Source organism: Sprattus sprattus (genome assembly GCF_963457725.1).
Source record: "Sprattus sprattus genome assembly, chromosome: 2".
Classification (NCBI taxonomy): Eukaryota; Metazoa; Chordata; class Actinopteri; order Clupeiformes; family Clupeidae; genus Sprattus; species Sprattus sprattus.
The window spans coordinates 55517967-55540568 of NC_137921.1; the positions used below are offsets into that span (position 1 = coordinate 55517967).

A 22602-nucleotide genomic window follows, 5' to 3' on the forward strand; every position below is an offset into this window, starting at 1 on the left:
TACTCCATGACGTGATTTCGCTCCCACGTCTCCTGCTTTCACTTCCATTGTGATGCTCCGGCTCACACTCAGAGTTTGGAGTTGGTACGAGTGTGAAGAAGGTAGCGAAAAAACATAGATTTTCTGTTGCTTGTAACAGATTTTAATCTGCCTTTACAGCTCGATGGAAAATGCATTAACCACCCGTTAAGTCTTTTTTGTTGGGATCGGTTTCCATGAAGAGAAGAAATCGATCGGCAAAGTTGAGAAGTAGCCTACCCTCTTCTGAAGTTTTTCCAAGACCTGCAACGCGAATTCCCAGTTTACTATTCAACGACCCAGCCATCATGGCGAGGCGGGCACGGAAAGGATCCGTGATTTTAAGTCGAAATACCCCGTCGCTTTGGAATAGGTCTGCTCTACTTCACTGGGATAACTCTGAAGTTGTTACATGGAGCTTTGTGGTTGTCCTGAGTCTTTTATGTTGTGGATTTTGTGGTGCTGAAACGGAGTTTTCAATCATGGATGAAGCACAAGTTTTGGCTGTACAAATTAAGAAACTATCCACACAGGAGCTAGGAGTCTTTACCATGCAGGTAATTACACTTTTGTTCTAAGATACTCGACCAGCCATATGCTTTCTGTTTGTAAAGATTTCATGTCCTAACAGAAACGTGTTTTGAACGCTAAGACTATGGTTGCAAGGTTATTCTAAAACAACTCAGCACATCAAAAGCAAATTGGCAACACTGAATCTAAATTGTCGCCAGTCTTCGCATTATTTTACATAATTGCAGCAAGCCTCCGAGGTAACGTTAACCAATTCAGCCTTTTTATAGCAATATATGAGGTTCATGCTTGTCAAACACCGTGTTAGTTCGTAGGCTTGGTTCTGTCCTACATGAGCTGAGTGGCGCACGCTTTGAACTCGAATGCGGATATTGACAAGATCTATCGCAATAGAGCCTACAGTGTGAACTGAATTATATATGTAAGATATATGCACGCGTTGTTTTCACTCATATAAACATGTAACCTCTTTGGTTAGCATGTTTTTTTTTTCTAGTTTAACGATTATCCGCATTATCCATTGTCTCATGCTGTTTGACTAAACCTATCCACATTCTCCGTGACACGGGATAAGCCAATATTTATTTTATTTTTAATTTTCTCTCTTCTCATCACCATGACTATATTAAATTAGGTGAAAACATTTCCATGTATCTCAATGTATACTATGATTTGTCATTGATCAGTTACCCCTACAGTTTTCTAATGCTTTTGTGTCTTTTTTTAACCACCAGTAGCCTATAGAACAGCCAACCAGTGTCTAGCTTTTAATCAGTTAATTAACCATGTAATTTAGGCTCACCTTTCATCTAAGCGCAGGGGTTGGTAGTTGTATGCATTGGTACATGCCTATTTCACAACATCGAATGTTCTTCGAAAAGCCAAACATATGCCTTTCATTTATTTTGTTCTGTTCGATGTAAAATATAGCCAGTACATTTCACATGCATAGCCTGCCAGCGTTGCCCTTGAAATCGATTTAGGATTGATTTAAGTTAAATCCAGATGTACGTGTTTTATTCTGTTATTTGGAATACATTTCAACGGCATCACGCCCAAAGTGCACAACAAAATATTTGTTTAAATTTAAAACCAGTGGCTGTAACAAATGGCAAACTTTCTTACACCGGTGTGTTTTGAGACGAAGGTGAGGCGCGCGCACTTCAGAGGGAATGCGCACAGAAGCGGTCAGTAGGGGGCCCGGCCCAAATGGCGTTTTATCTCGGAGAAAGTCTTTATCCCTGCTCTTCAAAGACCCTTTCTCAGAAGTCCACACGGCTTGGCTCGAACTGTTCCTTTGTCACACTCTAATGTTAAAAAAAATCCTTCCATTTCTGTCCCTCTTTCTCTTTTCTTCACTCCCACATTTTAGCATAAGCGTTGTTGTTTTTTTGATTGCCCATTCAGTTTTGAAGGTTAGAGATGATCTAGGTGTTGACGATTTGAATGTGTTTTCTTTAAGGTAACTTAAGAATTTGGGGATTTTAGGTGGACTGCTGAGTTTTCATACACGCTGTCAGCTTTTTTGTTAACAGACTTAGATGCTAATTCAAGGAATAACATTATATAAAGCTGTATATTTGGTTAGAACCATTTACCATAAAGCATCGCTATCGCCTTCCAGTTTAAATATCCCCATGCCCATGAAAATACTAAAAGCAATGTTGCGATGCCAACTAGGCATTAGCCGTCTCTTCAGGTCTTTAAATCTGTACGTGTCCAACGTAAATGTCACAAGACCTGATCCAATAAAATACGGCATCCATGACTCTAGTTTAAGCGTTGGGTACCCAATCCTGCCAGTATCGTCAGTAAAACATAGGCCACGATGCAAGTTTGTAATCATCTATTTCCATATGACCAGTAATAACGTTTTATCCTACGAGAGCACCGATACATCGGTGTAGTACACATGTATTGAACACATGTATTGTACATCTTAATGTCCTGGCACCCAACTAGAGGGCTGTAGTGTTTACCTTGTGTTATTTAATGGTATTTGGCATACCATAGCACTCTTCGGCATGAAGTACTTTAGTTATGCACCCTTGCAATTAGAAACCATTGCAAAATGGCCAAATTAGTTCTCTAATTTTTACTATATTTAAGGGGCACTTTTGGTGGAGGTTCAGGGCTTCTTCACACCCCCCCCCCCCCCCCCCCCCCCCCCGTGGTTTTTGCAAGATGTAGTGGTGGATTTGCCTCAGGGTTGGGTGGTTTGCCTAGAGGCCTCTTAATTGAATGATGAGGGTAATTGAAGAGGTGCTTGGGGTGGGGGAAACTTGTGCAGAATTTGGAATGGAGCAGGGTGAGAAGAAAAGGGTGAGCTGTTCCCATACCTTTCAGCGCTGGGCGAGCGCCAACTTCAACAGCTCTCTGAGAGGTTCTCCAAAGCCCTCTTTCTGTCACTGGAGTGTTATTTTGTTTCAACTCTGTCCTGCGCTATCGCCGCTCAAACACGCTTCACTTCTCTCCCTTTCTCTGTCTTGCTCCAACTCCTACTCCTATCACTCCTGGTGTATTCATCTCATCAGGCAAAAGAGGGGTGGTCATTATCTCTCTTTAGCTGACAGATTTCCTTTCCCCTTTCCAAGAGAGTTAGTATTTAGCTGCCACCAAGGGCAAACATTTTTGGCATCTACAATTGAATGTGGCGTTTCTGAAAGTGTTTGTGAAGTGTTTTTATTTGACTTGAAATAGGAATGCTTTATTAGGACTAGGTGTTGCCTCGTGTCACAAGAAAACAATATGTCTAGTGGCATTTGCACTGCTGATCTGCTGGGAATTCCTGATGTAACTCTTGCTCTGTGACTACACCTCAGGAGGCCTGGTTGAAGTGTCTGCCTTCGCTGGTGCAAATTAATCTTGGGGGTGGGTGAGGAGTGGAGACTTCCCAGTCCCTGGGTGGGATCACCCCTAAAATGGCCCATTGAGACCATGCCTTGCAAATGACCCACAGAGCTAACGACATGCCATCCATCACGCTCTCTACTGCACGGCCTGCTTTTAAGTGGCCCCTGTCACTGTGGTGGGGCAGCCATTGGTGGCGATGTCTAACAGTCCCCTTATTATCATTCTGGAGCCATTAAGCAAATGCTTTCTTCTGAAAATGTTTTAAAGACAAAAAAGTTATATATTTGAACGAGCAGTCCTTCTTAAGAAATGTAACAGAACCTTTGCAAAGGCCACAGCATGTCCTAACAGTTGAACTATGGGGACATTCCGTATGATGAGCTTGAGATATGTGTCAGAATCGGAACATACACTACCTCATGTTGTTTTGAGCCTGTGAACTTTAGCTGACCTTACCTGGAGTAGGACATTTTAATGGGGAGCGATTAGGGAGCACTTGGCGTAGGCCGGCTGGAAGTTTTGTTGGATTCTTTGCTCTGAGCTTGCCGTTGCTTAACCTGCATTTCCAATAGCCTTTGCCGTAAATCACAACGGCATTCCACAGTTAATGGGATTTTGTTTTATTTTTTATAAAAGAGGTTCAATTTTACCCAGGACTCTTGCAGGGATTGGTGGAGGGTGACTTTAAAGCTATACCTTATTGTGAATAAAGCTTTGTTGCGGTCTTCATTCTGGAGGGACTGCCACTGTAAAAAGTGAACAGACTGGTCTGGTCCACATATTAAAGATGGGTACCTACAGTAATACATCTCTCATCTTAAAGAGCTTGAACATCTCAGCAGCCTGTGCTGGTGCTCCAACAGTGTATGTTTAAAAAGGGAAGTAGCTAGAAAAAGCCCATGCAGGGGGAATGCTAATGCTGAAGCAGGCCCTGAGCAAGTGCTGCAGAGGGAGATGTGAGGCTGCTTGTGGGTCTTGGCAGGCCTCCAGACACACGGCTCCTTCAGCGCCCTTGTCTCCATCCTTCCCTATCAAGCCCCCAAAACCCCAGCCACTGCCCCCCTTCCCAGAGCTCCTTGGAGGCCCAGCTCTCTCTCCCCCCTCCCTCTCCAAGGGCCACAGACTCAAGGCAATATGCTCCACAGCAGCATTGTTCCATATGCATGCCTTGCAGACTCTGAGTTATGGCCGCAAGATGGTTTCTACTGTATTCCATCCCTGCAGCCTCCCTGGTCCAGCTGTTTGTCTTAAATCAGCTGGTATTGCTTGTCAGATCATTTATCTCCTCCTGTGCTCATGATGGCTTTCCCACATTCCTGTCGAGGTCTAGGAGACTCACTTTCAACTCCCTCGCCAGCTCTGCCCCCTCCAATCCCCTTTTCTGTTCAGTGTTTTTTTGTCGCTCTCAGAATGCTTTGCTGCAGTTAACAATCTGGAGGGAATGTTCCTCCTTTCTATCTCACCCAAAACAGCCTGACTTTGATATGCACTCATAACAGGGGGAGCCCTCATTTTCTTTCTTTGATGTTTAATCACAGACACAGACACATTTTCCAGATATTCTTGTGTTGTATCAACACTTCACTAATAGCCCCCTCATTATAAATAATGATAAATAGTATTATTTTAGTTTTGTACACTTTCAAAATTACCCTCCTAAAATGAACTGCATAACCCGGTGGGATGACTGGCTTTGAGGCCCTGTTTGTGAGCCACGGCCACACAGATGTGGGAATGCTGTTATTCATTCCATCCCATATGGAACACGAACGAAGAACGCTGGATTTTACACCTCAAGGCCCTTTACGATAGAAGACGGGGAATAAAATGACATAGAACACTGACATGTTCTACCAGTTGGAACGCCTCATGCATTGACCTATCTGTCTTTTTTTAAGTCTATGAAAGACCTCTTTTCCCTACAAGCTACTGATATTAGGCTAAAGGAAGCCTGCTATGAGATTAGGTACTGCAGATGGTGGAGTGGGTGGGCAGTAGCCCTTGAGAAGAACCTGGAAGACTCATTTGGTTCGGTGTCTCCCAACAGAAAAACCCCTTCTTTTATTTCTGAGACAAGCCCTGTGTCTGCCTGAGACTTTATTAAACCAGAGCTGTAATTAACTGGCTTTATTTAATCAGTTTGCAGACTCATTCACTGTCTCTCTCCCTCTCACACACACACAGACTATGAGAATGAACAAAAAGAGGCTTTATGGGAACCTTCTTTTGTGGGGTCTTGGGTGAGTTCCAGCTGGGTTGACCCAGGATGGCGGGCCACAGGACCCTGTCACACTACTCTTCAATGGATGGCCCCCACACACACACACTACTGAAAGAGAAGTGTGAGAGAGGTAGAGTGGTTGTGAGAGACAGAGAGAACGAGCGTGGGGGAGGGGTGTAACCACTGCATGGTGAAACAGCATAGGGAAGTGGGGGTGGGATTGGTGCTTACCCCCTCTTAAGACCTTACGTTTGTGAGCCCCTGTTAAATTTCTCCCTCCCCCTCTCCCTCTCCCAAAGACCCCTGCCCTCTGCACCAGTAGGAACTTGCAGATCCAACACAAAGTGAGAGGAGGGCCCCAGTACTCCAAACCCATGAACAGTTAACCATTCCCTCCTTCTCTCTCTCTGTCCCTCTCTCTCTTTCCCTCTCTCTCTCCCTCCCTTGTGCATTCTATCCTCTCGTTCTTTCTCCAATTTCCGTCTCGTCTCTGCATTTCTCTTCGTTTTATTCCCTCCTCCACTCTTTCCCTGTTCCTCCCTCAGCCGTCCTCTGTTTCTCCCTTGTTCTTTCTTGCTCTCCTCCCTGACAGCCCCCCCCCCCCTGCTGCTGAGTTTCTCTTTCACACATTCCATCTCTCTGTCCTCCTCTTTTGTTGTCTTTTTCTTTCACACACACTTCATCTCTCCCATTCCTCTCTGTTGTCTTTTTCTTTCACACACACTTCACTTCATCTCTCCCATTCCTCTCTATTGTGGTCTGGTCTGTGCTGGGCTGTGCTGTGCTAGAGAACACATACTCTGACTCACATCGCCATCACATGTGACGGAGGTTTAACCTGCCACGGTCAGGCCATGGTGATATACATGCTTATTCTGGTGTGTGTGTGTGTGTGTGTGTGTGCGCGCCCCCGCACATGTGTGTTGGAGAGAGATATGGAGGAAGGTGTACATGTGAACTACACAAACATCAATACTGTGGTCCATCCCTAAAGAGAGCTGGAGGAAGGTGCGCCTGTGAACTACACAAACATCAATTCTGTGGTCCATCCCTTAAGACTCATCAAATCCCTGCCTTGAGCTTAAGGGGGCGGAGTGTCTGTGAGCCAGTGATGGAGTGAAATCACTGTCCTGGCAGCACCACTCTTTCACTGTCATGAATAAATGACTGACTTTACTCCATTAATCCGGAGTTCTCTCACAATGGCCTCTATGCAGGGGCCAGGGGCCAGGGGCCAGGGGGGTCACCTCTGTTATTCTAACGTTGCTGCTTTCAGTCATTCATAATAAGGCTACACAGTCATGTGACCTGATTTGAAAGCCAGTCATAGCCACACAGTTCACCTACACCAAGCTCGTTCCTATTCTGTTCATTAAAAAACAAAGTGAATCAATTTGGAAGGTTATGATTGGCCTTCATATACACTGAAAGGTTGGAGGCATGCCTAAGTACCTGATGCGGTTATGCTAATTAGCTGCTGTAGGGTTGTGTATGCCATGCAGTCTACATGGAGGATTTCTCAGAAAGGCTTCACATACCCCCTTTCCACCAACAAGAACTAGGTAGTAGTTCTGCGCTGGTGCCAATGCTGGCTTGGAGATGGTTCCACTTGCCTTCTAAGAACTGGTTTGCTTTACCTAGGGAGCCACCATAGAGCCAGGTCACTACGTCACTATATACATCTCTGCTTTCCCAACAACACTAGCTCCAAGGACAACAACAAAGCATAGTTATTCATTTCTCACATCAGTGTTACAAACAGTGGCCTCACACCCGTTGACTCAAGATTAATACCTGCTTACTCAGCATGACAATAAAATAAATAAAATAGACAAACTGTATTGTAAGCATTGAATTGCGGCTGTAATGTCCTATTGTTACTATTAATGGAGGGATGAGTTCATACTATTATACATCTTGTCCCCTCAGACCCATCAGATATGTGTAGAAAAGAAAGGGTGTCACTGTTTTTCATGGCTGTACGCTTGTTTGTGAGCCATCACCCAGAGCTCATTTAAATGTCTTGTTTTTCCTCTGCTTGTGCCAACCAAGAAAGATTTTTTTTTTAACCATAACACACCAGCATTCAACTGTATCTGTGGAATGCATGAGGGAAGTGCCCAACTATTTTAAGAAGAAACAACACAGATAGATCTTGTCTAGGTGTGTGTGTGTGTGTGTGTGTGTGTGTGTGTGTATGTGTATGAGGGAGGGAGTGATAAGAGGAGGTAAGAGGGATGATGGACCTGTGTGTGTGCGCTAAGGAGAGGTAAGGGACAGGATGTTTGCAGGTCACTTTGGCAGCCCCTCATTGCTTTGTGATTTGACAGATTAGAGTTTAGAGAGAACTTTAAGGCTCTTAAAATATATAACCGAGTAGTTAGACCCAACACAACCCCCAAACTTCCCCAAATTTCCCAGTTGACTTGGCGATCTTTGCTCCATCGAATTGAGTTGGATTCCTTTTTCACATATGAAACCCGCTACTGTATCAGTAAAAACAACATGGTAAAGATAACACATTTTCATTCTCACTCACTCAGTCTACCATAATGGTAATGTAACGGCTGTCGTGTATTCACACCAGACTGTATCTAACACGATGTTATGGAGTGTGAACCTCCAGCAGACATTTAAAACCTGCAAGGTCAAAGTCTCTGTGTGAGCTAATTAGCTGCTAAGTTCAAGTTTTGTAACGGTTATTTGGCCACCAAACAGTAAAGCTGCACAGGCACCCTGAGGAATTCTACCTTTTCTTATTATCATTTGAAAAGTGAAATTGAGGAAACTGCAATGTCAGCTAAAAAACTAGCTAACATTTCATGCAAATGGGACTCTTTAAACCATTTGACATTATTTATCCACTGGTGGTGTGCCACTTCTGGTCCACTCATGGACCACCATCATCTTTAGTTTAACCCGGTTTGGATATTAAGAAAATTACATAAAATGTCAGCAAATCTAGTCATTTCTAAATCATATCCTTGGCACGACACTAGAACAGTAGTATGCGATGAATACATTGTTTTCAATGTAAGTAGGAATGGGATATGTTTGCATGTGTGTGTGTGTGTGTGTGTGTGTGTGTGTGTGTGTGTGTGTGTGTGTATAGCAACAATGCTTCTCATTTTAATTTTTGAGAAGTGGTTTGGATGCGTCATTAGCTAGCTACTATAAGCAGTCTTTCTTATTGTGGCCTCTGAACAAAAACAGGGTGGCAGAGACAGACAGTTTAACTCTCACTACCTCATGCCTTTCCTTCTTTCTCCCTGTCTCGGTCCAAACCTCTCTGTCTCTCTCTCTCGGATTGCCTTCTTTGCTTGGTCTTGCTGTCTAATGAAACCTGGAATAGCAGTGGGGTTTGCTATTCTCAGCCGAATCTCTGCCTCCAGACATAAAACAGGAAGTGGCCGCGTATGATGTCTGAACTTTGACCCCCTCATTGGTGCCGGGCTTCTGGCGAAGATGAAAGGATCTATGCCTCCTTCATAGAAGAAAAAAAAAAAGATAATAAAATGAGCGAGAGTCACTAATTGGGTTGCAGAAAGGAGTGTCAGCTGGCTTTGAAGAGGATGGTGAGAGGGGGACACAAATTGCACGAGTGCCGTGCAGCAGCTGTGTTGTGCTATCAGAACCATGGTGTCTGGGTCCTGTGTGCCAGGAGCAGTCATTTTATCTGGCCCTAACTCTGGGGTAACGTAACACCAGCTCCGCCTGGGTAAAACAAGCCAGGGCGATGAACGCAGGACGGCACATTTCTTCCCCCTGGTATGCAAAGGTGAGCGGAGTTCCCAGAAGAAGTAATGCTGGCCTGGGCCTAAGCCTAAATGATGAGGGCTTTGTGGATGGTTAATCTCTGTCTCTCTCTCTCTCTCTCTCTATCTGCACTCTTCCTCACACTTCATCTGTGTCTCCGTTCAGTTGATGTTCCATACACACACACACACACACACACACACACACACACACACACACACACACACACACACACACACACACACACACACACACACACACACACACACATGTGCATTCCCACCCAGAGAAGCACATGTTGATTTAATATCTGCAGCTCAGATGATCTCCCCTGGCTTAATAAAGATGCCCCCTGGCCGTCTCGGCTTCAGAGTGAACTCCGCAGACGGCGATGATGATTATGTTGTTTAAAAAGGAGACGCCTGTCGCCTCTCAGATTTCATTATGCCGTTAAATAGCTCTGGTTGAGTCTGCGTCCTGTGTGTGTGTGTGTGGCTCTTATAGTCTCACATTCCCCCGGACCATGATCCTCATCTGTCATCATATCCAGTAAGTGTGCATGATTGTATGCTTGCAAATCACTGTGAGAGTTAACTGTGTGTGTTGCAGAGGGAGTGTCCATCTTGAGTCAGCCTTGCTGGCAGCAGTGTGTGTGTGTGTGTGTGTGTGTGTGTGTGTGTGTGTGTGTGTGTGTGTGTGTGTGTGTGTGTGCTGGTCGGATGCCAGCGTGTGGCTGACAGGGCCGTGGGGACTGACTGTGTGCCGGGTCCCTGGCGTCCGCTGAAAGGAAGATCATGTGTAATGAACTCGGGCAAAGAGCTGTGCAACGGAGCACTGTGGGAATGCAGGTGGCTCAGGGAGCTCTCAGGGTCGTGTGTGTGTGTGTGTGTGTGTGTATGAGAGAGTGTTGTTAGGGAGAGAGCCAAAGGGAAAGTTTTGTTTTGTCATACCGTGTGAACAGTTGCATAGTTTTTATTTGGTGGACTCAACACTCATATCAGTTTGGGGTGTTGTAGTTTGAGTAATGAGGATCTTGGGGTTTGTTATCTTTGTGTGTGTGTATTATAAAGAGCTAGCTGTTCTTTCTGCATGTGTGCAGTGCAGCCATATGGGGCATTTAAACATTAGAGGCTTTGTCATGTGTTGCCTGCATAGTGAGAACAGTAGCATACACACACACACACACACACTGTGAAATCGTGTCATTATTTGCATACCAGACACTTGGAAAACGTCCTTGGGGATCCCATTCTTCTCTGCCACCCCCACTCTCTCTCTTAGTTTCTTTCTTCCCTTCTCCTCTCACCTTCCCTTAGTTTTCTTCACTCTTGTTTTCACTCCCATAGCTTTCTCTTCCCTCTCTCCATGGCTGTCTCTCTCTAGGCCTGTCCTTCATCCAGTCTGACACACTGTTACCTATTTTCCATTCTCATATCACATATTGATAGTTTCACCAAATATGTACCGATATACTGTAGAGGCCATTTGCAGTTGAATGGTAAGGAAATAGTGGTTGTATTCATTCATAGATTTTATGGATTGCCTTTTTCACATGAAAGAAATGTAAGAAAACTAAATAAAAAAATATGAAGATGGAATACAGCTCCCCACTGCAAATTAAAAACATTGCTAGAACAACCTCAAGTGAACTTAGGTGTTGGCTGCCATTACTGCTGATTCCATTCCTGTCTAAACTGCGCCTCTGTATTTGCTGTGCACCATATTCATATGCATGCTTGGAGGTTTTGCCTGCTGTTTGACCGCACACCCTGCATTGGCTAGAAGCAGCTGAAATGTGTGTTAGCGCACCATGGAGCCAAGGCTGCCCCCCGTTAGTAACTGTCCCTGGTGAGCCTCATCTGTAGGCCGTCCTCCTCCCCAGTCATGTCTTCAAGCGTCGGTCCCATCAGACGCATCACAAGCGTGACCTTCACATTTCTACCCTCCTTTCATCAGAGCATGGGGATCTGCCCCCAGCCTGCACCGCCGCTGCTGCTGCTGTGGGAGTCTGCTCACTCTGAAGGCCTGACACACACACACACACACACACACACACATTCACAGACACACACAGGCACACAGAGATACAGAGACACAGACAGACAGATGCAGAGGGTGCAATGCATTTTTCATTATCCTCTTGCATGCATTCCAATGACCAGACCCAGCCATGCTGCTCATCCAGACTTTAGCTTCCACTGCAGGGGAGGCTGGTGTCCCATGGCACACACGTGTAGGACCATCAACACCTTTTCTTTCATATCCGATCAACCTACTCATTTCAGTCATATTCCACTACGTCGCACAATGTGCTTTACCCCAAGCATAAGTCAGACACTGAACACTATCAATGAATCCGTAACGTTACTCAACCTGGGATGTATTACTTCTATTTGGGCTGAATTGAATGAAGTTGAAGATTCATGACTCAATCTGAGGGCGCACTTCTCTATAATGACCTTGTTTCTCAGGCCAGGGGAGTGGGTGCCATCATAGTTTATTGGCTGTTTTATTCGGAGGAAGCCCTTTCTGAAATGGAGCTTAGCACAGCGTTAGTGTAACAGGCCCGGCCCAGCTGTGTTTAAAAGGGGATTTAGCCCTGCCTTTCATCCACATCTCCATCTCTGTTTGGGTTTCCAGCAAAGGATTAGGTGCCAGTTTGTTTGTCGGAACGCAAAAAAGGATCTGCTTCGGCAGTTGTTTACCGCCCGTGCCAAAACTAACTAACTTGCCTGCGTCATATTTCTTGCATTCTATTTGTCTTTCTTTCCATCTCTCCTCTTTCTTTCTAATCTCCTCTCTTCCACTGTCCTCTGTATCCATCCTTCATTCTCCTCTCCTCCATCTCTCTCTCTCTCTCCATCACTGGCTCTCTCTCTTTCTCTATGTTCTGCTTGCTTTTAAATGAGCATGTAGATCAAACCCACTGCTGATCAGATCAATAGCATATAGGAAACTGAAGAGCTGACAGGAACAGGCTGCTTTCAGCACAGCTCCCTCTCTGATAAATAAACCATGACCACTCACCAGAGCACTCGATTTCTCTCTTTCTCTCTCTATCTTTCTTTCTCTCTCTCTCTCTTTCCTTCCCTCCCTCCCACAGCTCTTAATCTGGGGAGTTTAGGAGTGTTATGCCTATTAAAATATGTTGCGTAAATACACAGAGACTTGGGAGTGTGTCTTGAGGTGTAATGCTCTGCTGCCAACTGCTCTTTGAAGTGAGGAAGGTTCGTTTGTTTTTCAATATTTCACCAGACGACTGACTAGTATCGGCGCACTGAGCAATCAGCGGGCAGGTGCAACCAGTGGAAAGGACTTGGACTTTTGCCAGTCACAAGGTTGACAGTATAAAAAACTGTTATGGTCGTTGGCAAACTCAGCTCATGTGGACACTTACAGCAAGTTCAAATGGTTCATTAGTTCCTGAACTAGCTAATTATTTGCGACTGGTTTGGATGGTAATGATCACTCCCTGTTGATGGCCAAAGAACAATTTGTAATGGCTTTTGTTTTGAAGACAATTTTGCTGAAGTGTCGCACCTTAAGAGTGTGTGTTTGTGTGTAGAATCAGTGATTCAAAGTGCAGTGCTCACAATTTGGGTATCTATTTGAAAACATACCTCTCCCATATCAAAGCAAATTGTTGTAACCCAGTAATGTAATAATCCCCAATAGTTTAATAAATTATGACATTATCGGTACATATATTATTACGTTATTGGTTAAGACATTTTATGACATTAGTGGAGTTATTACATTAGTAGTTTTATAACATTACAGAAGGGTACAAAAATGATTACATTTTTGGGGGTTATTACATTATCGGGAAATGATTCCATTATTGGGTTTCACAAGGCAGATCACTCCCTTGACGATGGTGGTAGTGTCTACAGCATCACTAGCTGTGCGTGTCAGTTGTTCACTGTACCAAAGAGATGAGCTTGTTTCCCTATTTCCAAACTCGTGTCCTACTCAAAAAGCCAGACATCATGGTCTAAGCCTGATCAACACTGGTCTAGTGTTTCTGTAATAACTTTCCCAAGTGAAGCTCTGTTATTGCTCTTAAAATGGGCTATAACACTGGCTTGAGTTAAGATTCCTAAATCAAACATTATAGGCAAATGCTCTCTCAGTTCCTTTTGACCATTATTTTGGGAAAGGAGATGGTGTATTTTTGTGTGTGTGTGTGTGTGTGTGTGTGTGTGTGTGTGTGTGTGTGTGTGTGTGTGTGTGTGTGTGTGTGTGTGTGTGTTTTATGTGTGTGTGCTTTGGCAGTGTGGTTTCCTGCAGTGGACGGGGGTCGCCCCTCATTAATGGAGCTGGGAGTCTTCACTCATGCTCTGGACTTTGTCAGGAAATGCCGTCACGACAGAAACCACACAGTGGCTGAGCAGTTCACTCCCATAACGCACTTCATGAGAAAATTGATGCGCAAGGGTGCATTGTCAACTTAGGGTTTCTTTATTCAAGTGTATCCATGTCTTCACAGACCTTCTTGTGGTTGGATATGTGTGCGTGTGGTGGCTCTCTCTGAATACTTGTAGTTGTTTGTGTGTGTGTATAAGACTTGTGCTTCCATCATTTACCCAGCCAGGGCTGATGTTTTTCTTCCTCTTTCTCCGCGGTTGCTCCCCTCTCCCTTTACCTTCCGTGGCCAACACAAACCTGAGCAGATGTTAATCACCCTAGGACAGCTTTGGCTGCAGCAGCCTAACCAGAGTTCTCCCTGCCCAGGCCAGAGCTGCAGCCGCAGCACACCTCTAAAGTATCCAGATCACGCTCCTCAGGCTCCTCAGGCCTAGTCATGTAGTGGGCATTGACCACATGTGTTGTCCATAAAGCTCCATACTTGTTATCTCTGGCCCCCAGGGAGTTCAATGAAACAAAGACCTCCTTTATGAGCATTTATTGGAAGACATGATCTCACTCGCCCATATAAAGTAAGATTCAGAGGGGGGAGGTGGAGACCACCCTATAACCAGGCAAACTCTTGTGCCCTTTATGTTCCCTGCTTTCGTTCAGTTGTTTTTTCCCCCCTCCTTTTTCCCTGGCTCGCTGTCTTGCTCAACTGGTCCCCTCTCCCTTGTTCTGTAGCTCTTTTTCTTCCGTCCCACTCCTCTCCTCTTACACGTGGCTGTGCCAAGCGATGTGGTTCACTAGCAGCAGATGAGGTCTCTTCCCCCGTCTGCCAGGGCAACCTGCACTGAGCCACACAGCCGATCGGAGACACTCCCGGGTACGCCGGCCAGTTTGCTTTGGCCGCCTGCTTCTGGATCGTTCCGCCTAACGAGCCTTCAGATGCCGTTTGATTGCCTTGTTCCAGTGTTTTTGAACAGACTCGGAGGGACGGTTTTCGATGCGAATAAGCAGCTTTATGTGGAAAAGTCTGCTCTCGTCGCCTAAAAGCAGAGAGCGGAGTTCTCTTTCCCATGCAGAGCAGAGGGTATTGCAATTGTGTCGTGAATATTATAGGGGTGTGTTTTTGTTTTTTCCTTGTGTGTGTGCGTTTTCTGCATCTCCCTTTGAACCTTTTGGAAGTTTTTGGTTTAATTACTGTTTTCACCTTCACTTCTAGCACATATTTTCCGTCTTTAGATCACGCTATCTCTCATACTCTTTTTCACTCACACACACACACACACACACACACACACACACACACAAACGTCCTTCTCCTTCTATGTCCTTGTCTCTGTCTCATACATTTTTCTATTTCTCTCTCGAACCCCTCATTCAGCAGCATGCTGCTGTGAAAAACCTCAGGATGGACTTGGCAGCTGCAGGGTGTGACACTGGGGCGTGACACCGACATGTGTGCGGAAGGCAGCGCCGGTTCTGCCAGGCTGTGTGGGTGAGACGGCAGGGCAAAGGGCTCTGTACCCTGGCCTGGCACTGGCCGGCTGTGGGCGTTGTGGGCTGGAGCGGGCAGAGAGCTGGAAGTGGTAGCTTACCATCAGTGCCAAGGGGGAGTCAGTGTGTCGGTGGCTGAAACAACCGCACACGTAAGTTGCCCCTCAGAAGCCAATAAATTCAGAACACGCGTTGGATTCATGACTGGAACCCACCCCTCTTTGTGCTCACCTGGTTATGGCGGCTAATCTTCTGTGGTATATAAAGGCAACAGAAAGCTTTTGGAAGCATATGGAAAAATCACATCAATGCCATATACACTCTTAAATTCCACACAGCTGGCAAATGAAGCGTCTGGGAAGGTTTACTTATTTATTTATTTATTTCATTCCACCCCCCCTTGTAAGTCTTGTTTCAGGCACATTCTTTTGATTAGCCTCAGTGCTCAGATTTTTTCCGTTAATATACCTGCAGACAACACTGTAAAGTTCCTTAGCAACCACGTCCGGCCCACTCTGTTTAATCTCCTGGTTTCTCACCCCACTCTGAGCAGAGGTGGTGCCCCGGCATCTATGTGTGATCTCAGTGTCCATCCTTCACTCTGACAGGCCGTTAAAAAAGGACTGCTCTTGAATGGAGTGTGTTTGGACACCCTAGCTCTCTTCTCCGCCTCCCCCTCCAGAAGGTTCAATAGCCCCTTGCCACCCTTTGACCGCTGCTGCGGCCCTTTCCTCGCGCCTGAAGCGAAAGCTAACGTGAAGCCCCTTGCCCTCACCTTGCTCCATGTTTGCACCTTCTTGATTACAGCATCGTAAACACCGTCTGGTGACTGACACCCGCTCAAAGATGACCAGTCTGCCAAGACGGCCTCGGAGCGCTCAGAGTGTCACGTTGACGTCAGTTTGTTTTCCGCTGGCTGCACTGCAGAGAAAGGCAGAGATGCTATTAGGGTCTTGAGCTTCTGCAGGAGCGTTTGCAGGCACGTACTGGCAAGATTGACTAACTTTGTAGTTTCCTCATCACTCAATTTTTGGCTTGTTGAGCAGAGCGAGCGGAACAGTTTTCATGAACGCACCACTATTGGCTTCGAGTGTGTGGACTGAGCTGACTGAAGACGTGCCCAAGCAATCTCTGCAGATATACGAGATGGTTTGGTAAGAGGCAGAGGAGAGTTGGGCCTTCCCTGTCTTTGGAATGGTTCTCATCAATAACCTTTCATGGCACACTAAGAGCTTTAGGTTTGCCCCATCGCAAATGGCAACTCTATGCCTTATTATGGCCCCCTGCAGTTCTACCCACGACTTGAGTTTGATTGGATCTGTTGTTGCACATTTGTAGCCTCCATAGTTGTCTGCAGGTTACGAGGAGGGCCCCGGGAGGAGCTCTTGTCGGTGAGGCCAGGAAGTTGGGCGGCTGCCCTGTGTATCCAGAGGGATGAAGGGACCTGGGGAATGTCAGAGGGAGATGTGATTTCAGTTCTTCTCTTCCCACCCTCTCGCTCCGCTCTCTTCTTGCTTTACAGCAGGCTGTTAGCGGTGTTCTCTGTTTGAAGTTAAGGCGGCTGTCGTCGGTAAACCGGCACCACTGGCTTTGTATTGTCTTACCACCTATCCACAGGACACATCAGAATGCTTTCATATTTACCTCCACTGTGCCGAAAAAGAAAACAGTCCTTTTCTTCAGTGGGAAAACGTCTGGGATTGAATCCCCAGCATGGTTATGACTAGATTGTTGCCAGCTTACAAACAGGTTGCAAATGGCCTGTTGATAGTTGAATCTGTTAATCTCCAGATCATGAAGGCCTTCCCCTTTCTGTGTTTATAAAAGTTATTCTAAAGCAGCCATCAAGAATGAATCAGAAGTTAGTTTCTGATCATGGCTCTTAGTGGGAGCAAGAGCTGAGCTTGGTGTTCCAGTGCCTCTCTCCCCTGCCTCGGTCACCACATCGTTATGGGGCCCTGAGTGCTGTTAATTCTTCAGACGAAGTTGAAATGTATACATATACTTGTACTCCATGTAGACTCCTCCACCCCCCCCCCCCCCACCCTCTTCTACATTCCACTCTTCCACAAGTGCTATTACCTCATTTTTTTTACCCAACTATATTGTATGGAGCGTGAAGGCCTGCAGGTTATGTCTGCGTGTGGAAATCAGACCGTAATCAACCCCTGGTCCTCACAACTGTTGTCATTGTTATTTGCTCCCAGTCCTTACTCCAAATCCGCCCCCACCCAATCACTCACCCACCCAACAGCCCTCCAGCCCTCCCCCTCCCCTCCTCCTCCCTCCACATGTGGAAACCATTACGTTCTGTCTGCTGGGCAGGGGAGGCGAGGCGAGGGGAAAGTGGGCCTGGCTCCGGCCCAGGGTTGAGATCTCTGAGTGGATTTGGGGGGATCCGCTCTGTGACCGGGCCTCACTGTGGGGCCAGGGCTGTTTTCACAAAAGGGGTTTTTGTTATTGTAGGAGCCGACTCCTCGTCAGCACTATCCTCTGTGCTCTTAGTCTCTCTCTCTCTCTCTTTCTCGCTCTCTCTCGCTCTTGCTCTTCTTCCCCCACTCTCTCTGGTTCTCTGTGTGTGTGTGTGACTTTGTGTGTGTGTGTGTGCATGAAAGTGAGAGAGGGAGTGTGTGATGTGTATGTGTATGGAAGGGTTATGCCTCTGTGTTGTAGAATGTCTAAAGGGAAGAGAATTATAAAGATGGACTGTGTGTGTATCCACATATGAATGGAAGTCAGTTAATGCGTGTATGTGGACGGAGATTAAGTGCATAAGTGAATACTATGGCTACATTGACCGTATTATACTGCGTATGTGTTGGGTGCAGGGAGTGAATGCTGATGTTTCACTGCAGTTTTTCATCTTAAGGCAGCCATTATGTATATAATGGTTGATATGCAGCCTCAAAAGAGTTTGGTTTTGCTGTTGAACTTGATAGAGTGATTTAATACATTTATGTCATTTCAAAATGAATGATAAAAACAGCCAATGCGTGGCCGAGCACTGTCTGAGGCCTTGAGACTTTATGAGGGCCTGATGTTTTGTCTATTTTGCACAGTGGTTGCTGTGGAAACCCTGGTCATTATTCTTCCAGGCTTGTGCTAAGTCCTTGATGTTTGCGCACTGCTTTTAAAATTGTACGCTTAATGGACTCACTGAAATGTGTTTTTCAAAAACTATTCTCTCAACCTATAATCTCTTTTTTTTTCGTGGTAATCCAGCACCATGACAAGTCAGAGTTTGACATGACCCCCCTCTCCTTCAAAAAAGTAGGATATTTTCTTACTCCCTGCATGTGGAACCAATTTTCTGGTCCCCCACCCCCACATTATTACACACAGTCCCACTTATGCGCACACACAAAACATATGTTCTAGCATTCAACTGATTCGCTGGTTGTATTTCAAACTGTGGAGGGGAGTAATGTGAACTGTTTGGCTTTAGGCTTTCAAAGAGTCGTGGCAAGCACTAGTTGCGAGGTGGGGGGCTGGCGCACTGCACTGTTGCCCCGGGGACTGTGGAATTTGATGGAGAGATGCAGCTTTAACAAATTATGTTTACTCCCTCTGATTTCAGAAATAGTCCAGGCGATCTGGCAGGCGTTGAGACAGTCATTTAATTAGGCAACCTGCTCTGAAAGGATCTGGAATGGAGACAGATTAATTAGGATGCCTTTCCTTACCTTGAGAGTGATGTTACAGGAGGTCCTCCTAAGGTCTGCTAGTTTCAGGACACACGTGTGTGCTCTAAGCTCATATTGAAATGAGCAGAAACAAAATGGAGATTTTGGCTTAATTTGTTTGTTGCTTTCTGGTTCACTGTGAGGCCTTTTGTATCTGAGGATGAGAACAATGTTCTCATTCACCCCATCTCCAGGTGCAGGGACAGAAAACATGCCTAGCAGCTTGAAATAGAGAGAGAAGGAGGGAGGGAAAAAAGGAAAGAGAGAACAGGAGAAAAAGAGAGAGAGGGAGAGAAAAGAAAAATCAGATCATAGGGAAGGCAAGGATGCCTCAATCACAGCCGGGCCCTTTGTAGTGCAATGAGCATGTTGGCTGAGGGGGTGGGGGCTGAGTCGAGGTGAGGTGAGGCGGGGAGGGGAGGGGTGGAGAGGAGAGGAGAGGAGAGGAGAGGAGAGGAGAGGAGAGGAGAGGAGAGATGGAGACGGGCTACCTGCAGGAGGAGGCCTGGGCTGCATCTCCACGGCAGGCTTCTGTTGTCTGCCCTTTCATCTGGGCTGTCTGTTCCCGGCTTCCACTCTCTCTCTCGCTCTCCATCTGCTTTTTTCCTTTTCTTTTCTCTCCTCACTCCATCCTCTCTCTCTCCTCATTTTATTTTTTGGTTTTCCTCTCTCTACACATCTCCAATTGTTAGTGTCTTGCTCTCAGAATACCTCTCAATTCAGTGGAGCTAGTTAAGCAAGTTAAAACCTCCAGAAAAGGGGTGGCAAATGTGGCTTAGTTTCTTAAAATGGACAGACCCTCTCATGATGGAGGAGGATTGGGTAGAGGTAGGATGTATAAAAAAAGGAGATAGAAGATAGAAACAATAGGCGAGACAACCATGAACAATGAGAAAGGGAGGAGCAGAGGTGTGAGTTTTACAAAATGGATACCCAATATGTGTGCTAGTTATGTTCATTGGGAAGAGATGGCTAGTTCCTGGATTACCTGTGGAGAATGATCACACATCCCTAAATAGAGGGATTAGGGCACCTTTCCTGTTTGGCACTTTGTGAGATTTCACCCTTTCGCTCACTGGTCCAATTCCAAATGAATGTGGATTAGGGTAAGGAGGCCCTGGCCTTTGAAGACGGATGAATTGCTAATAGGTTTATCCCCCTCCATCGCACCATTTTAATAGAAATGCCTCAGTGGTGCGGAGCTGTGGCTCCAGCTAGATCATTGGATGAATCTCCCAGACTCCCACCTCGTGTCTGTGTTTGTGTGTGTGTGTGTGTTGTGTCTGGCTGTTTGAGAAGAAACAGCAGGGTTTTGAAATGGCATATTGTATATGGATCTTTCACAAATCTTGTGAATGGTTTTTGATTTTGTGCCCTCAATCACTGAATGATTTCTCATATATTTTGGGGGGGGGGTGGGTAGTGGATTGGAGTCCTGAAAGGGGACGGTGGCACAATAAGCAGCCATGACAGAGGCTTAGTTGTGAGCTGATGCCCTTGCTGCCATGGCTGTGTTGAAGGGGAATGGTGGACCCCCAGAAAGATGAGATCAAGGACAGCATGAGGCTCAGCCATTCCAGACAGCTATTCAACTGCGGGCGAGATTAACCCTGGGGTTGACAAGATTAATGACTACTATGGCCACCATATTCTAAGCCAAAGCAGCTGCAGATGGACTCCTTTCTCCGCTGAAGGGCAAAGGCCTCTTCTTCTCTTCATAGAGCAAGTACATTTGCCATTCCTATGAGTTTATAGTGTGGCAAACCCCAAGCTTCATATCGCTCTTAATGTGAGTAAAATTATCTTGGGTTGAAATAGGGTTCAATGCATACACATGCTACCATCCCAGACCCATTTGGTGGTCTTGATGCTGCCTACCCTAAGTAGGAGACATCTTTACTCAGGCTAAGCCCATATTTCCAAGAACCAAGAGCACTTTGTCTTTGGTGTCTTGGAAGACTTGTAAGGTTTAGGGATAAGGATCTGGGTCTGGGTCTGTCCTCTCTAGCGGGCGGCTCAGACCAGGGACCGTCCTACATGTGGTGTCCCAGCTTTGGTGCGGCGTCTCTGGTTTCATGCTGTGAAATTCCTGCCTGCCCTGGGCATAGCTGTGAAGGCTGCGCGAGCAGCTCGGAAAACAAACCTGCTACGCCATGGGAGGGGGGCTGTGCTGTGAACGCGAGAGGTTGGCTGTTTGTGTTTGTGCCCGTGTTTATTTTATGAGCTGGGCCTGAAAACGACGAGGTTTTCCTTTCTCTCGTTCTCTCCACCGACTTTGTTATCTTTCCACTGGTGCGACAGCTGAAGCCTTTCCTTGCCGCACTGGAGCTCACTCACACATCACTCAGTCTACACAGCTCTTTGTAAACACGCTTTTCCGCAATGAAAATTCCACTGCTTTAGTCTGTGTGTGTGTGTGTGTGTGTGCGTCCATGCGCGTGTGTGTGGTTTTTGACCTGTCAACCATGACCCCCCTTCTTGACCATTCATCACTAAGACGCACAATAAATGCGAAAAGCAAATCCATTCCCCTGTTAGTAAGATGTCCAGCAGGTTTTCTTTTGTGAGTGGTTGGAAAAGCCATCACAAAGCCTGGCAAGTCTCCTCTTGATTTTGGTCTTAGAAGTCAGCTGAGATCCATCCCAGGTTGTGTTGACAGTTCCAACCTTGTCATTCTCACCAAGGATTATCCCCCTTGCAGAATTCCAGAACGGTGTGTTGTTACTGTGGATTCTGGGTAACTTGTGCCCTGGCGTCAATAGGTGTGGACGGAGAAAAACAACCATCACCCCTTACCATGGTAAAACCTGGGCGGAGACTCTTACAGCAAAACACCTGCCTGCCGTCCTAAGCAAACATTTGCTCGAGTTTGTTTGAGTGTGCGAGCCTGGCATTGGGCCCTCGACCCCAGATGTTTGGGGTGGCGTTTGTGCCCGCTAAGAGCAGCTGTTCCGCTGACTCTGTAAGAGTGTGAAAAGCTACACACACAGTGCAGGTGTGAAGTTTTTTTTGTTCCCTCCTGGGGTTTTTTCTTTTTCAAAAGGTTTTTCAGACATGGGTGGCGTTGGTGTTGAGTTTAAGTGAGAGGGTTTGATTTTGAACTGTATGGGAGGAGGTTAACTGTGGACCTAGACAGAGAAGCCAAGATGAACAGAAGAACCATGCTTTTTTTTTTTTACTGTATTTGAATAGCCAATATATTGCTAGTGCAGTTTCTTATTTCTAATAAGAAGAGTTAATGGTAAGATTTAGGTGCAAAGGAATCTCACTACATTAAATCACTTGGGTTAAAAACAGGGTGTTCCCATTGGAAAGTAGGTCATCCACAAATATGCCATGTAAAGGTAAAGTGCCTGTTGCCAATTGTTAACAACAAGCAGGATCTCTTTTCTGACTAAGTTAAGTACAATTATCATAATTCTCATCATTTAGAGGGGAATGGAATAACTCCAGGAAATGGACCATTACCTGTAAATTGACTAGATGAGGGGGTTGCACTTCGAAGCGGGCTGTGTTTCTTCTTCAAACACATTCCTTGCAAGGGTTCCTAACCACCACCCTGAAGTGAACTGTAGAGCGTTCATGTCTTCTGGCTCCGAGCCATGCTGAAGGACTGGCCACAGAGCCTTTTAAGAGTGTCAGTGGACTAATCCAGAGAGTGCAGTCATGCAGAGACTCTGCTGGAGTTGC

The 22602-nt window shown here is 45.9% G+C and overlaps 1 protein-coding gene across 1 annotated transcript in view; it reads left to right on the forward strand.

Moving 5' to 3' along the window:
• Positions 1-215: 215 nt before the first annotated feature.
• Positions 216-22602, forward strand: part of cachd1 (cache domain containing 1) — a gene marked incomplete at its 5' end in the record, with an annotated part of 67859 nt that continues 45472 nt past the window's right edge. The window contains one exon of the mRNA XM_080860301.1: positions 216-575. Within this exon, the coding sequence (XP_080716427.1) occupies positions 216-575 (360 nt within the window). The remainder of the gene's footprint in view (positions 576-22602) is intronic.